At 42.1% G+C, this 16,971-nt stretch overlaps 1 protein-coding gene across 1 annotated transcript; it reads left to right on the top strand.

Annotated features, from left to right (window-relative positions):
• The first annotated feature begins 927 nt into the window (after window positions 1-927).
• On the top strand, window positions 928-12,993 carry LOC121366618 (threonine synthase-like 1). Its single transcript, XM_041490993.1, has 10 exons — window positions 928-1,099; window positions 3,632-3,772; window positions 4,508-5,313; window positions 5,688-5,758; window positions 6,342-6,446; window positions 6,814-6,916; window positions 7,478-7,643; window positions 8,931-9,182; window positions 9,859-9,949; window positions 11,379-12,993. The coding sequence occupies exons 1-10, from the start codon at window positions 989-991 to the stop codon at window positions 11,699-11,701; spliced, it is 2,169 nt and encodes a 722-aa protein (XP_041346927.1). The 5' UTR covers window positions 928-988; the 3' UTR covers window positions 11,702-12,993.
• Window positions 12,994-16,971: the final 3,978 nt, after the last annotated feature.

Below are 16,971 nucleotides of genomic sequence, written 5' to 3'. Positions count from 1 at the left end.
TACTTGATGAAAAATTAAGTTATTTCAATAAAATGTGGTTTGTAGGTTGCTATACCATTCACACAGGTAACTGTAAAATGTCAGCAGAACAGAGCTTTAAATTTTAAAGTTATGAAAATTTTATTCCAATCAACGAGCAGTGCAACCTTTCCCGTGAAACTGCCCTTAAATACAGGTGCCATGTTTCAAGGTCGTTTAACAAACTTATTTATATTATTATATAGTCTGTGGTTCAGAGTATTTTAATGTATTTAAATATAACTCCTAAGTGTTCAAGGTCGTTTAACAGACTTGTTTATATATAGGTCCTATGGTTCAAAGCCGTTTAACGTGTTTTAAAAAAGCCCTATAGTTAAAGGTGACAAATATGTGTGTATGTGTATATATGTGTATATATATTTCACAGTATATTGCTAATGATTTTAAAAACGACCACCCTAAAACAACGTGTTTAAATAAAATAAAATAAAATATTTAGTTTTGCTCTCTCTCTCTCTCTCTCTCTCTCTCTCTCTCTCTCTCTCTCTCTCTCTCTCTCTCTCTCTCTCTCTCTCTCTCTCTCTCTCTCTCTCTCTCTCTCTCTCTCTCTAAGAGCGAAGAAACTCGCTGCCACCACAAAATACCTTTACCAATTACAAGCAAAGTGTCTTTTATATGACTTTCCCATAAATAGGGTAGCACATACCATGCGACATACAGTATATTAAATAACTGGTTAGAACTGGACAAAATTAATGGATCCACCGAGGGGAATTGATCCTATAATCTATTGTACGGTAAGCTCTAGATACCACCGAACTAGACACCCCCCGTCCCCCAATAAAACTAATAAATGGACGCACTGTTTCGAACGAACCATGTTGCACAACACGTGGTATGCTATATCAAATGACGGTTTTTAAAAGCGGCGCCACTGGTGACGGACGTTCGAGTGTTTTGACATTACAGCTTTCTAAGTGGGATAGGGCGGCGTCCAGTTCAGAACACCATGTTCAGAACACAGCTCCGACGACGACATGTGGGGGTCTACCAAATTAAAGAGTTATTTCGGCGTTTCTTACGCTCCACGGTTCCTGGTGGCCGCTTGTTTCCAAATAAGGTATGTGCAATGTCGACAATAGTTTTGTGTTGACCGGCAACATCTGTACGTGTGTTGTGTGTGTGTGTGTGTGTGTGTGTATACCGTTATAACAAACAAACCTAAATACACACTCCTATCGCTTTTGTGCCAGAAACCTAAAATTTTCCCCCTTTACCTGTTGCTAGTTTTAAGCCATCATACAGGTATGCATATGCGTGTAAAAATACTTGACACACAAATAAGTGTAATATTTGTATATTGGTTTGTCAACAAAATACTACAAATGGACATGCTAAAACGATTAAACCGGCGTACTGTGTTCCCTACAGCGATATCCTAACGAGATCTCATATGCTGCCTGGACAGTCGACAGTTCGATAATTTGTGTATTCATGGTTCAAGGACACGACAATCCATTGGTAAAGATATAATTAATTCCAGGGACGGGGAATGGTAATTCTAGTGAAGGAGTACAGTGTTAACAAAAAGTCACTTATAGTAATCGGGGAGTAAAGGACCACATACGTTACTGAGAAAGAGAGGGGAAAGGAAATGATTTCTTTAACGACACACTCAACACATTTTATTCACGGTTATATGGTTAAGTACCACACATATATTGAGGGAGAATACTCGCTACGCCACTTCAGGGGCTACTCTTTTCGATTAACAGCAAGGGATCTTTTATATGCACCATCCCGTAGACAGGATAGCACCTACCGCGGCCTTTGATGTACCAGTCGTGGTGCACTGGCTGGTGAGAGACAGAGTGCGAAGTTTAAAAAGACTATTCAACAGTAGACTAACGTGCGTTAATCAGGGCCGAGAGGGTCTTTGAACTGGGAAGGCACAATCTCTAGAAGGGAGAGGGGGGCACAAGTCCGAATTTTATCTTTATTTACATAAAGTAGGACACACACACACACACACACACACACACACACACACACACACACACACACACACACACACACACCTATACCCCCCAAAAAACCCAACAACAAACAAACAAATAAAAACGTACATATTAGTCCTCTGAAGGGGTGGTGGGGGTGGTTCCCCCCTGGTACCTACGGACCTGTTAATCATATCCATGGCAATCTACCCCCAGAAACACCAAGCCTCCTAACATATCACAATATATTACCTGTTCTCCACTAAAAACACATCGATTCATTCTATCAACAGGACACTCCGAAATGCGAAAGTCAGGGTACTATCACCAGCACCCTTCCCTTGGTCTGCGCCTGAAGTGGGTCGTTGTGTATAAACACTTACACACACAGCTTCCTTCCACCTTGACCGGAAAAAGAGAGCAATGCCTGGATAACCTCCGATTCTTCTCATATTCGGTGGAAGATATCAGCAACTGGGTGGGGGCAGTTATTAATTCGCCTTTCATTGAGGAGGGGATGGGCACATATTCTGTCACTTTCAGCTTCAGGGATAGATAAGTGCTATTCCACTCCGTTTCTGACAACCTCGAAAATTTTCGCATATAAAAGATCCCTTGCTGCTAATCGAAAAGAGTAGCCCATGAAATGGCGCAAGCGGGTTTCCTCTCTAAATATCTGTGTGGTCCTTAACCATATGTCCGACGCCATATAACCGTAAAAATAAAATGTGTTAAATAAAATATTTCCTTCTTTCCTTCGAAAATGTTCTCTAGGTTTCTTTTACTTTAGAAACTTATTTTTTGTAAAGCTCCGTAGCACTAAAATAGCCCAATCCACCGATCACCCCCACCCCCACTAACCCACCCGCGAAATTCTAAGTGCCTCGAAAAATCCAGATAGGTAGGCCTACAATTTGTTTATTGAGTTTTAGTGGGGAACAGGTAATTGGTCAGCTTGATATTTTTGTCTAATGTTACAATATAGATAACACATGATGCTGTACTTTTGAACACTGTAGGTGCCCTTTTTAACGTCGAATTCCCACCCTATAAAAGCCCTGCATCCGCCCCTGGACGAAAGAGCCGGCGTAAGTGGACACCTGCGCCCATGACAGACGTGTTCTACAACAGCTTGCTCTGAATGTGCACGTTAAACCCTATGACCTGACCTGACCTGACTTGACCCTGCCACAATTTAGATCCAGATAATATTACTGTGTCCTGATTCTGTTTGTACTGCCTCCCCGACCCGTTACTTCCAAAGGTTAGGTACATAGGAGTATGGGCTCCCATTTTTGTCAAGCTGGCTTTTGCCCGAATTAAACAAAAATGCCCGAATCTAGAAGAAAAACTAAATCATTTAATCATATTAGTATTACTACCAAAGAGCTATACTGGGTTGTAAACGAATCACTAAGCATTTTAACGTGGATTACAACTAATTTTGAGGGTAAAATGATGGAAATACATGGTAAAAAGGTCTCGGGTCAGCACATTTTCCCCGAATATCTGTATCATTTTTGCCCGAATTTGAGGCTTTGCTCCAGCACTGGGGGGGGGGGGGGGGGGGGGGTTGTTTGCACACACACACACACACACACCCTATCTCGTACGTTTATGGCTAGATATGACCGTGCTCTTCGTGCCTTTTCTAGGACAACGTGATACTGATGGGCAGTCCCGGCAGCGGCAAGACAACTACGAGTAAGATCTTGGGGAAACTTCTCAGCAAACCCGTCATCGACATCGATGATGACCACCTGGAACCGTTGTGGGGGATGTCCGTCGCAGAGAAGGCAAGAGTTTCTTTCTGTTGTTCTGTTAGAAGCTATTTTAAGTGTATTTAACTGTCTGGATAGTCGATCTGCCTCGCATGTCCAGTTAAGCCATAGGTTAACGCAAAATTCATATCATCCATGTTATACAAGATGTATGTACATGTACTTATTTAAATATACATGTATATGCAGCAATTATGTAATAAATGCCAGTGGCAGCGACGCAGTGTAGGACAAAGCAATTAACTGCCTTCCCGTGATTTATTTACTTGTTAGTTGCGAAAAGTAGCCTTTATAATCTGGAGGCGGGGCGCAGCCCAGTGATAAAGCGGTCGGTCTGGGATCGATCCCCGTCGGTGGGCCCATCCAGCCAATGCACCACGACCGATATGTCAAAGGCCGTGGTATGTGATATCCTGTCTCAAGGATGGTGCATATAAAGGATCCCTTGTCACTAACGGAAAAATATAGCGGGAATCCTTTCTAAGACTAGATGTCAAAATTATCAAATGTTTGACATCCAATAGTCGATAATTAATAAATCAATGTGTTCTAGTTAAACAAAACAAACTTTAACTTTATAATCTGGTATCTTTGCATGGAAGTTCAAGTTCATAAAGTAATATTGCAATACATATATCCTGATATTTATATAAAAGTTTTAAAATGACATTAGACTATATACAATTTCATTCTTTACAAATGATACATTAAAAAAGAAGAAGGAATAAACAACCTTTTTTATTTATTTAGCGTCAACAAGTGGGAGATGCCGAGTTCGTGGAGGAGGAAGGCCAGGCCCTGCTTCAGTTCAGTAGACAAGGATGCGTCGTAGCGCTGACAGGATCCAACCCGCTGCACCGACAAGCAATGGAACACATCGCTAGTACGGGAACAGTCGTCTTTTTGGACGTCCCGTTCTCAGACATCACAGAGCGCCAGAAGGGCATGAAGGTGGAGAGAATGGTCGGGTACAGTGATGGACGGAATGTGGAAGACATTTTGAAATACAGACAACAGTTTTACGAACCTAGCTACGACGTCAGAATCATATGCGAGGAACACGCAACGCCAACAGCTGTAGCTCAACAAATCCAGTCTGCCCTCGATAATCTAACAACGGACAAAGGTTATGTGTCCACCAGATCTGCCGCCCACCCCAAACAGAGAATATCCTTTCTAGACACCGTGTTAACCGGAGTAGCAGACGATGGTGGTCTGTATGTCCCAGCAGCCGATACACCGACATTTACAACTGGGGAACTTAAACGCCTTTTGAAGTGCAGTTATGCAGAAAGGGCGTTAAGAATTCTAGAAAAATGGATTGCACCTTATGATCTAAAACCACAACGTCTGTGGGAGTTTTGCCAGAAAGCTTATACTAATAAAGTCTTCGACCATCCAGACATCATTTCCGTGCATCACCTGGAGAAAAACCAGTACATAATGGAACTCTTTCACGGACCCACGGCATCGTTCAAGGACCTGGCTCTCCAGCTGACGGCTCAGTTCTTTCCCTTGGCTATACAACAGGCTGCAGCACATGGATCACAACAGAAGTACGTACTGTACGATCACAGTACAATAATGATTATCGTATGTCATTTTGGCTCATTAATGGGAATGGATTTTACAAAAAGTTAATATATCTGTTTTGATTGGTGTGTTTTGTTTGTTTGTGTAGATTTTAAACTCCCTGTGCAATAAGACTGTCGTCTTTACCAAATAGCTGCTGTTCTGATTCACTTCATTGCTCTACTGGGGTTATATTGAATATATATTACAGGCTGCTGTGTACTAATATTCTATTACATGTAGTTACTTTGATTACAAAACGTCAAAGCAAGAACATGTATTATTGTGCTGTCAATTTGAGATACACTTTCTTTTACTATTATTTATGATTACCATTTAGGGATTATTATTTTTCCAGGTACTTGGTACTAGTGGCGACGTCTGGTGATACTGGAGGAGCGGTGCTGGACGCGTTCAGCAGACATGATGGTCAGTAAGCAAACTAATTCTTACGGCATCGTTGTAATTAAAATATTTGTGAAAACAATATATATAGGTGATGTTTCAACACTTCATATCAATGTAGTCTACGTTATGAAAATTATTTGACGAAACAAAAAATTGCAGAACTGAAAAACAAAATCCTCGCTACCGTCTTTGCTCTCCACTAAATACAGCTCTGAGCAAAGCACCCCTCCTTGGTACTGCCTTCTACATTTCATAATTATTACGTATTTATAGTTATGGTTCCACTAGTCTAAAATATGTCCATCCTCTGGGCTTGTCTGTTGAACACCAGCCCAAAGTTCACCCAACGTTTCGTTAACGTTCGCGAACTATTTGATTGGTTCCCGACGTGGCCATTTAGTTTACCGCGAAGCGCATAAACCACTCTAGCGGACGTTGTTCTGCTTGGTCTGGCTGAACTCGGCCCAGCTTAGTTTGCCTTCACTCAAATCAAATGTGTAGCATCATTACCAATATTACCCGCAACGGTCTTCTTATTGTTTGCAGAACCTAGTGTGTAGGTGAGATTTTTTATTTTTATTTCACCAGTCTTCTTGTTTTCCAGGGGTTGGTGAGGTTGGAGTCGTGGTGTTCTACCCAGTGCACGGGGTCAGCGAGCTGCAACAACATCAAATGACGACGATGACAGGAACAAACGTACACGTTGTTGGTAACTGCGATCTTTGTTCATATATATAGGCCTACATGCAACCTACACGACCTAATAACTATCGTCGAAAAACAGACATTTCTTTCCTTTTTTCCTTTTTCTATCGTTTTGGCATGTTATGAAACTACCATCATGTGTCAGCATTTTAATTTTCATTTACTGTACATACTGGTAGACTTAGGAGCAGGTTGCGTATTTCTCTGTCCAAACAATGTTTTCAGAAGGTCGTGACAGTATCCTCAGCACAAATGACCTCTTGTTTATATTGCAGATTAGTCCGAATGTCACCTGTAAAATTACCATATTTTAACACCTTATGAAACGATGGACGAGGTGTCGTCATAACAAACATTTCTTCTTTTTTTAGGAGTGGATGGCGACTTCGACTTTTGTCAGTCAACAGTAAAACGGTTATTCAACGACAAAACCTTTACACAGACCCTGCTTTCCCAGTATAACTGCAAACTTAGGTATAAAGTTTCAATATATTATTTATATTTGAATCTGAAGGGCATTGATAAAATATTTGCAAAGTACACTGTAATTCGTGGGTTTCTTCAACGGAGGCATAGGGCGTAGGGGCCCGATAAGTTTTAATACGTGTGTAACCTAGGCGCCTTAAATCAGTTGCAGTCTTATTTGGCTGTTTTGATCTGATTTAGAATTGATTTTAATATTATTTAGTAAACAGTGTTCTGCATAAGTGTTGGTTCGTCAGGACTTCAAAGTTAAAAACCCTTTTTGTTTTCCCGTAAGAAACGCAACTGCGCTATTTCGATTACTAGACATTTTACAACGGTGGGTGGTTAATCTGAACCTGACCTCATGTTCACAAATGTCTGGGTACTGAACGGGACTTGGAATTTTGATTTACATGCTCTAAAAATACATTGGCGGTTGATCAGGATCTGTGTATACAGTGTGTGTCCACAGTTCCATACGTTTGTCCAGACTTAGATGCAGCTTTTTTTCTAAGACAAGGTGTAATATATATGTAAATATTGGTTTTTGTCTTCTAAAATCCATTTCAGTGCTGCTAACTCTTTGAACTGGAGTCGACTTCTTCCACAGGTGGTGTATCACGTCAGCGGTTACCTGGACCTCGTCAAACAAGGAGTTCTCGCACTTGGTGACACCATTGACATCTGTGTCCCAACTGGGAACTTTGGAAATATCCTTGCAGCTTACTATGCCAAGGTAGGAATTCCTCGGAAACCTAAACCCTACATAATATGTAGTAACCGTGACGTATGATGTATAGCAGAGGGAATTCTACACAAATGAACAGGTGAAATTAAGCAGCTGAACCCTTCTTTCATTACATGGCCACGTGTATATTCTAAACAAGAAAATGTACATAGATTTAAAATGCGATTTATTTCAGTTGCTAAAAAAGCATTGTTAGTCGGGAAAATATAATGCTAGTCTCAGACTGTCAACTGTTACGACGAATTTGGCAAACTCGACGGTTGCGTTGTAATTTCACCAACTCTCGACTTACGACGGGTGCGCTCAGATTAACAACTAATGGGTTATACGACGAGACTCGAGTTGCAAGAGCGCTCAGATTAACAACTAATGGGTTATACGACGAGACTCGAGTTGTAAGAGCGCTCAGATTAACAACTAATGGGTTATACGACGAGACTCGAGTTGCAAGAGCGCTCAGATTAACAACTAATGGGTTATACGACGAGACTCGAGTTGCAAGAGCGCTCAGATTAACAACTAATGGGTTATACGACGAGACTCGAGTTGCAAGAGCGCTCAGATTAACAACTAATGGGTTATACGACGAGACTCGAGTTGCAAGAGCGCTCAGATTAACAACTAATGGGTTATACGACGAGACTCGAGTTGCAAGAGCGCTCAGATTAACAACTAATGGGTTATACGACGAGAATCAAGTTGCAAGAGATCGAGTTGCAAGAGCGCTCAGATTAACAACTAATGGGATATACGACGAGAATCGAGTTGCAAGAGCGCTCAGATTAACAACTAATGGGTTATACGACGAGAATCGAGTTGTAAGAGCGCTCAGATTAACAACTAATGGGTTATACGACGAGAATCGAGTTGTAAGAGCGCTCAGACTAGCAACTGGACTGCCGTAGAAGTCGTGACAGCAGAAAGTTTGCCAACTTTCTGTTGGCAGTTGGTAGTCTGACACTAGATTAGTAGCAGCAAACTCAGGGCAGACAGATTGTCTTAATGGTGTAGTGGTTAAGCCATCAGACATAAGGCTGATAGGTATTGGGTTCGCACCCCGGTACCGGCTCCCACCCAGAGCGAGTTTAACGACTCAATGAGAAGGCTTAAAGCCACTACACCCTCTTCTTTCTCACTAACAACTAGCCGCTAACCCTTTATCCTGGACATACAGCCCAGATAACTGAGGTGTGTGTGCCCAAGACAGCGTGACTGAACCTTAATTGGATATAAGCATGAACATAAGGTGAAACGAATGAATGTCTTCCATTGAAGAGAATGGGACTTCCTGTCCGGTACCTCGTCTGCGCATCCAACATCAACAACGTGGTGACCGACTTCCTGCAGTCGGGGATGTACGACCTCCGCGGTCGCAAGCTGCACCGCACGACGTCACCCGCCGTCGACATCCTCAAGTCGTCCAACCTGGAACGACTGCTGTACCACCTGCACGACAACGACGGCGACCACGTGAGGACGCTGTACGAGTCGCTGGAGACCAAGCAGTACTTCCAGATCCTAGAAACGGTGAGACGCAGGACACGAATTCAACAATTTGATTCCTACGACAATTTTAAAATATTTGAGCGCGCGGAAAATTGATTATCTACATCAATTTTGAGCCTGTCTACGGCTATTTTATACAAATAACTTTTATAACTAATATAAAAATCCCCCAAATTATCCATTTATCCGGTGGGAGGAATGATTATCTTGTGACAAAAAACACAAACAAAACGAAAAACCCCACCCCAAAACCCCAACATAAACTGCCTTCGATAAAGCACCATATAACTATAGATGTAACTGATTCGCTCGACCACACAAACATTTCGGATAGATAAAAATGAATACCATTGTGTAGCTCGTAATGAATGTATTGTAGCAATTAATTATAATTAAGAACAGGGGGCTGTCGTAATGCAGGATGAGGTTTCTGTTGTTACAGCTCGTTCCAGCCAGTGAATCACGACTGGCATATCAAAGGCCGTGGTATGTACTACCCTGCCTGTGGGATGGTGCATATAAAAGATCCCTTGCTGCTAATTGGAAAGAGTAGCCCATGAAGTGGCGACATCGGGTTTCCTCTCTCATTATCTGTGTGGTCCTAACCATATGTCTGACGCCATATAACCGTAAATAAAAATTATAATGAGTGCGTCGTTAAATAAAACATTTCCTTCCTTCCTTCCTGTTGTTACAGATGATAGACGAGTTGTGTGTTGTGTTCCAAGCGGGTTCGTGCACCGAACGCGAATGCCGACAAACAGTCGTGAACACCTTCAAGAAAACAGGTATGTAAAACAAAAGCAGTACGAAGCAGTACAGAGGTAGCGATGGTGGTATGTTCAAGAAAACAGACTTGTACACCGGTAGTGATAGTTGTACCTTCATAAAAATAGGTATGCGTGTAACACAACGGTGGTTGTCAGTGCATCATGGATAAACAAGCAGGCAAGGACTGCCCTGACGGTTACGTAGCAAAATAAATACTTGATGGTATTGGACAGCACGTGCATAAACCAGTCCTATAATAAAATGTATGTTCCAAGAAATAATTACAGAACAGGTTTGCACCGATGCTTAAAATTATAAGAATTCATATATACTCTTCAAAAAAACGTAGGGGAACCTGAAATATTAATATTAATATCAACTATTAGACCGAACATACGTTTAGACCACAGACATCCTAGCAAAGAACGTTCAGATCTGTTTATCAACACACCGAAACACATTCCATAGTTTTCACATGCATCACGCAGTTGCCCCGTACACGTGCGTGGGGTGTCATTCTCGATTTTGACAATTTCCAGGAAGGTCTTTTAATCATTGTGGAACATTATTTCTTTCATTCTGTTGATCATACAGTTGTTATTGTTTTGTTTTTAATAATTTTTATGGTTTGATTTTGCGATTTACTGATAAAAAAAACGTCAACTTTCAAATTTCACTTCTGACCCCAATCGTCCTTCAAGATCTTTGGTGGTCATAAAACCTAATACTGAACTACCGGTTGTAATGTTTGCCCAATTAATTCACTATTATCATATAACCATTCTCCACAGCTAAAATACCTTACAATTTTGGCAAATATAAATTCTTATTAGTTCCCCTACTTTTTTTAAGAATATATAATTTGCAACCAAGACCACTTCTGTACCATGTACTGGTTGATTGCATTCTCGTAGTTGAAGACACTCTCTCTTGTTGTTATTATTAGCAGTCCTGGCTACATGCTGAGATCCCACACACAAATGGTAGTGGCAAATTGCAGTGTTATTATATTTTTATTTTACAGGTTATATCCTGGATCCACACACGTCGGTCATGGCAAATTGCAGTGATGTTATTTTATTGTTATTTTACAGGTTATATCCTGAATCCACACACGACAGTCATGGCAAATTGCAGTGATGTTATTTTATTGTTATTTTACAGGTTATATCCTGGATCAACACACGACAGCCATGGCAAATTGCAATGATGTTATTTTATTGTTCTTTTACAGGTTATATCCTAGATCCACACACAGCGGTCATGGCGAATAGCTGAGATATTATTTAATTTTTACATTGTATTTTACAAGTTATATCCTGGATCCGCACACGACGGTCATGGCAAATTGCAGTTACGTTATTGTTATTTTACAGGTTATATCCTGGATCCAGACACGACGGTCATGGCAAATTGCAGTTACGTTATTTTATTGTTATTTTACAGGTTATATCCTGGATCCACATACGGCGGTTGCTAAATCGGTGGCCGATCAACAAACTGATGATTCTGTTCCTATGCTCATCTCTGGAACCGCCCATTTTGCGAAATTTGCAGACGGGGTACTCCCATTACTGAACCAAGACTTGAAAACCAACCTGCCAGTCCCTGAGCTCATCCAGCGAGCCAGTATCCTGCACGCGCGGCCCGCAATGCATGCCGGTCTGACGGCCATGGCGCACAAGCACGTGCCGCACACATCTGTGTGTGACGCTAAACGCGAGGACATTATGAAACATATCAGTATCCTAGCAGGCAGACTCGTCTAAATGTTTTCTACGAAATCAGTCTACATCACGTGGCTGAGTGTAAATATGAATGTATTCATAAGGTTTATGATAAGCGTACCAGACGTGAGGAAGAGAATAAATCTTCAAATTCGAGCAAAAACGATACAGATAGCCGGGCACAGTGTGCTAACCTGAAGTCTTTTTACCATGTATTTCCATGATCATTCTACCCGCAAAATTATTTTTATTCCATGAAAAAATGCGTAATGATTCGACTGCAACCCTATATAATTATGTATGTATTGATGTATGAATATCTATATATTGTATTAAATATTAACGCACCGGTGCAAGGGATATATGAATATCTATATATTGTATTAAATATTAACGCACTGGTGCAAGGGATATTAAATCTGTTTGGCCTCACAAATCTGTTTGGCCTCTGGTGTGTGTGTGTGTGTTTGTGTTAATATAATTATGCTAATTTGAACGACGTTCTGCAGTTTAAACATCTTACATGGCCACATCGTATTCTGCTACTCCGCGGCACTAACGATCAGGGAAAGATGTATCTCTACAGTACCACAAGTGGTAACCAAATACTGGTATTATTTTTGTACTAAACAAATGTTTGTGTAAAATAAACTCATGTTCACAAGTGAATGTAGTGCTGTGGTTAATATAGTCACTCTGACTAATGCGAGCAAGATATTAATGCGAAAAATGCGAGAGATATATTGTCGCATTATATTTTCACCCACATCATACTATATATATATATATATATATATATATATATATATATATATATATATATATATATATATATATATCAAGACTTAAAATGCAAAACTAAAAGATAAAGATAAACAACAATGAAAAAAATAACAGGTGGTGTGCATCTGCTGTTTTATGTCAACAGAAAGTAATTATGTAACAAGAATATTTTTTATTTCAACTTATTTTCATGCTAATATCCACACACCTCAGCTATCTGGGTTGGCTGCCCAGGATAGTGGGTTAGTTGTTAGTGGTTAGTGAGCGAAAAGAGGGTGTCTTACACCAACCCACTGAGTCGTTAAAACTCGCTCTGGCCTAACCACGACACCACCGAGGCCGGATAAGAAGAACAAACAAACTTGTAAGAAGTTCATTCTAGGCAAGGAAACGAAGTTCATTCTAGCCAAGGAAACGAAGTCCACGGGTCCATTAAGCAGATTTACTATGTTTGATATTTTAGTGGTGTTCTGTACTAGAAATAGATGATTATTTCGTTTAATTGATGTAACATAAAAGCAAATTAAATGTATTAAAAACAACTCAACATTTTTCTTGTTTGCAGTGTGATTTTTTAACATTACAAGACGCATTAATAAAAATACGCACTTTAGTGTGTACCTATCCCAACAGTAATATCATGACGCATTATTTTTCGGATTTACAGTATATTATTATTATGTGGATGTATGTGTGTGCGTGCGTGCGTGTGTGTGTGTGTGTGTGTGTGTGTGTGTGTGTGTGTTTTTATTACAATATGGAAGGCTATTACCGATGGAATGTTCAACTACAAATTTACATTAACGGAATACTATTGTAATGCCAGGCTCGTATTAGAAACAGGAAGATGGTGTAATATACTCTTCAAAAAAAGAAACGCAAAAGGGTACAAATGGGTTATAACTCCGATTTTATGTTTCCTACCGGTTCATGCTTTGTGAATATAAGGTCATTGCATGTCCCAAACACATTCCCACGGTTACATTCGATAAAACGCAGCTACTGTACAATAAAGTTCCAAAATGTGAATATTCGCAAAAACGCAGCCACGTGCAAACCATGTCACCACTGCACGTGCGTTGTCTGCACGTGCAACATGAACACCGACAGTATAAAAGTGCAGGGTGTTCGCTTGCCTGGCCTCTGTATCTGGCCGACAGTTGACAATCCAGGACATGCCACGTCTCAGTGAACCGCAGAGAAACAATGCCATCGGCCGACTAGACGCAGGCGAATCCAGAACGGCCGTTGCCAGGGCATTCCATGTGTCCCCAAGCACCATCTCCAGACTGTGGGACCGTTACCAGCAACATGGATCAACACGTGACCTCCCTAGATCCGGTCGACCACGGGTCACTACCACCGGGCAGGACCGCTACATCCGGGTACGCCACCTTCGGGAACGATTGACTACTGCCACCTCCACAGCCGCAGCAATACCAGGTTTGCGCAGGATATCCGACCAGACCGTACGGAACCGCCTACGTGAGGTAGGAATTCGTGCCAGACGTCCAGTTCGAGGTGTCATCTTAACACCACAACACCGTCGACTCCGACTGCAGTGGTGCCAGATTCATCGACAATGGCCTCAACTGCGATGGAGACAGGTGTGGTTCAGTGACGAGTCCCGATTTCTGCTCCGACGTCATGATGGAAGATGTCGCGTGTATAGGCGTCGTGGTGAACGTTATGCGGCAAACTGCGTGCAGGAAGTGGACAGATTCGGCGGGGGTAGTGTCATGGTGTGGGCAGCCATCTCACACACTGGCAGAACTGACCTGGTCCACGTGCAGGGCAACCTGAATGCACAGGGCTACATTGACCAGATCCTCCGGCCACACATCGTTCCAGTTATGGCCAACGCCAACGCAGTGTTCCAACATGACAACGCCAGGCCTCACACAGCACGTCTCACAACGGCTTTCCTACAGAACAACAACATTAATGTCCTTCCTTGGCCATCGATATCACCGGATTTGAACCCAATTGAGCATCTATGGGACGAGTTGGACCGACGCCTCCGACAGCGACAACCACAGCCCCAGACCCTGCCCGAGCTGGCAGCAGCCTTGCAGGCCGAGTGGGCCACCATCCCCCGGGACGTCATCCGTACTCTGGTTGCTTCAATGGGCAGGCGGTGCCAGGCAGTTGTCAACACACGCGGAGGCCACACCCGGTATTGACTCCAGATGACCTTGACCTTGGTGGTGTGTCCTATCACTTACTCACAATGGACTAGAGTGAATTGTGAACAATCCTGCAACATTTGGTAATTATCGGACTCACCATTCAATAATTAAATCAATTCTCCAAATGTTACGACAATGTGGTTTTGCGTTTCTTCTTTTGAAGAGTATATTTAAACAGAAATAGAATATGTATGTCACTTATACAGTACTGATGTTGGTGATGAATTAATAATGGTATACTAATAATTAAGTCCTTGTCACTGTTCGAACTAACCGAGTGCAATTACGTTTTACTGTTTATTTTTGCAACAAGAAATCACTTATATAACATATATAAACGCTCAATTCTGTGAGAATTATTGACAGCCTGAATCTCAGTGTGTATGAATCCCTTCTTTAATGGGACTGCCCATTGTATTTTTGTAAGGTGTTTCCGACTAACAGCGTTTTTGACTAATATTACATATTAAGTGCAGTTTCTTAGAATATGTAATGTGTTTTCGGTTGTGTGCAAATGTTTGTTAAAATTCATGCTAATATCTAAATAAGGTTCAAGCACGCTGACCTGGCCTCTCTCTCTCTCTCTCTCTCTCTCTCTCTCTCTCTCTCTCTCTCTCTCTCTCTCTCTCTCTCTCTCTCTCTCTCTCTCTCTCACACACACACACACACACACACACACACACACACACACATCTCTGCTATCTGGACGGTCTGTCCAAGAAAAAAGGTTAGTGGTTAGTGAGAGAGAAGTCGATATAGTAGCCATACCCATTAAGTCGTTAAACTCGCTCTGGGTGACGGGAGACGAACCCAGTATCTTCCAGCTTTATGTCCGATATATGTTTATCGTACGTACGCAATTATTGGAAGGTAAAAGAAAGTTACAAACATTAACAAACACCGTGTTTATTTTAAATAGGAACATATATATTTTAATATTTAATTTTAGTCGACAAATGGGATCTGTTAGTCATAAACATACGCTACACTGTCAGCAAACGTTCGATGTTCAGTATACATTTGTTCATATTGTCTTCTTGGATACTGCACTTGATGCCACGCCAGATATTATTTTGGCAACCTTGGTTGGAGTTATCTCCCTAGGTATATTGGGTGAAAGTAATCGCCCTTGTTTTTCACTCTTCCTTCTCCGTTTGAATGCCAGACAACTCGGACCCGTGGACAACTCGGCCCAGACAACTCGGCCCACGTCGAGACAGCTCGGCCCATAGTTCTGAGACAACTCGGCCCACCTCAAGACAACTCGGCCCGGAGTCCAGAGACGACTCGGCACATGCACAATATTGTATATTGTTGAAAAATATTGTTGAACAAGTGTTGTTTTTTAAATTAAAGTATTCTCACAGAAATAAAAGAGTGTTTTTTTTGTTAGTTTTGAATTAGTCTCATCTTAACATAAACGTCCCGAAACGAAGTGTCATGTCGGATTGATAAATTGCTGATCCATTTATCTTTGAAGATAGTTTCCTCTGTTCGAATAATTTGTTTTTGTTCTACAATCAGTGACCTAAACATTGGAGATGATCCCAGAAAAAATATGCAAAAGTTATTTATCGTTGTAACAACACTCGCGGATATAGCCTCCTGACTTCTTGCTTTTAAGAAGTAATTCCAATCATACCCAAGCTGACTTTCGAACAATGAAGTTGTTCTGCGAGAAGGTGGTGATTTTTGTTACCCCCCCCCCCCCCCCCACCCTGGGAGCTGTACTGCGTGAATTTGGCTCATTAGCCAAATACCGCATCGAACACAACGGGGACAACGTTACGGTAACACTATGTTACGGAGGTACTTCACCTACAGCGTATGGAAGACCAAGGAGGCGGCGACCGAAGACGTCTCAGGGGGGACCTAACTTGGCGGCTCAACCGCCAGGGGCAGTCCCTCCTGTTTCGAAACAGCGGACGAGACCAGCAGGGGCGACTCAGGGTGACCCAAACCCGGTGGCTAAACCACCGGGGGCGGATCATTCTGTACAACAGCCCGCCGTGACTCGACCCAAACACTCGCCAGGAGCGGACCAGGGGGAGTCTAAGCTGACAGTGGCGATTCCTCCTGTCGACCCACCGGTGGATATGGACACAGGACATGTGGTTATCACTGAGCCCCCTGCCAGTCCACTAGCACCTCCGACTGTTGTTGTTGCTACAGCGACCAGGCGACCTGAACTTAAGAGGAGAAAGGTTTCGTCGGCGCCCGAACCGGAACCGGAACCGTCAGACTCCTCTAAGTGGTCGCTCGTCTGCAACCAGCTACCAGCCAAGTACCGGGGTGCGGTCATCGGAGACTTCTCTGACACCTCACTCCTGATGTCGCAAT

The sequence above is a fragment of the Gigantopelta aegis genome, chromosome 3, assembly GCF_016097555.1.
Source record: "Gigantopelta aegis isolate Gae_Host chromosome 3, Gae_host_genome, whole genome shotgun sequence".
Lineage (NCBI taxonomy): Eukaryota > Metazoa > Mollusca > Gastropoda > Neomphalida > Peltospiridae > Gigantopelta > Gigantopelta aegis.
Note: the sequence above shows the minus strand (reverse complement) of the source record. Positions and strands in the feature narration are given on the sequence as shown.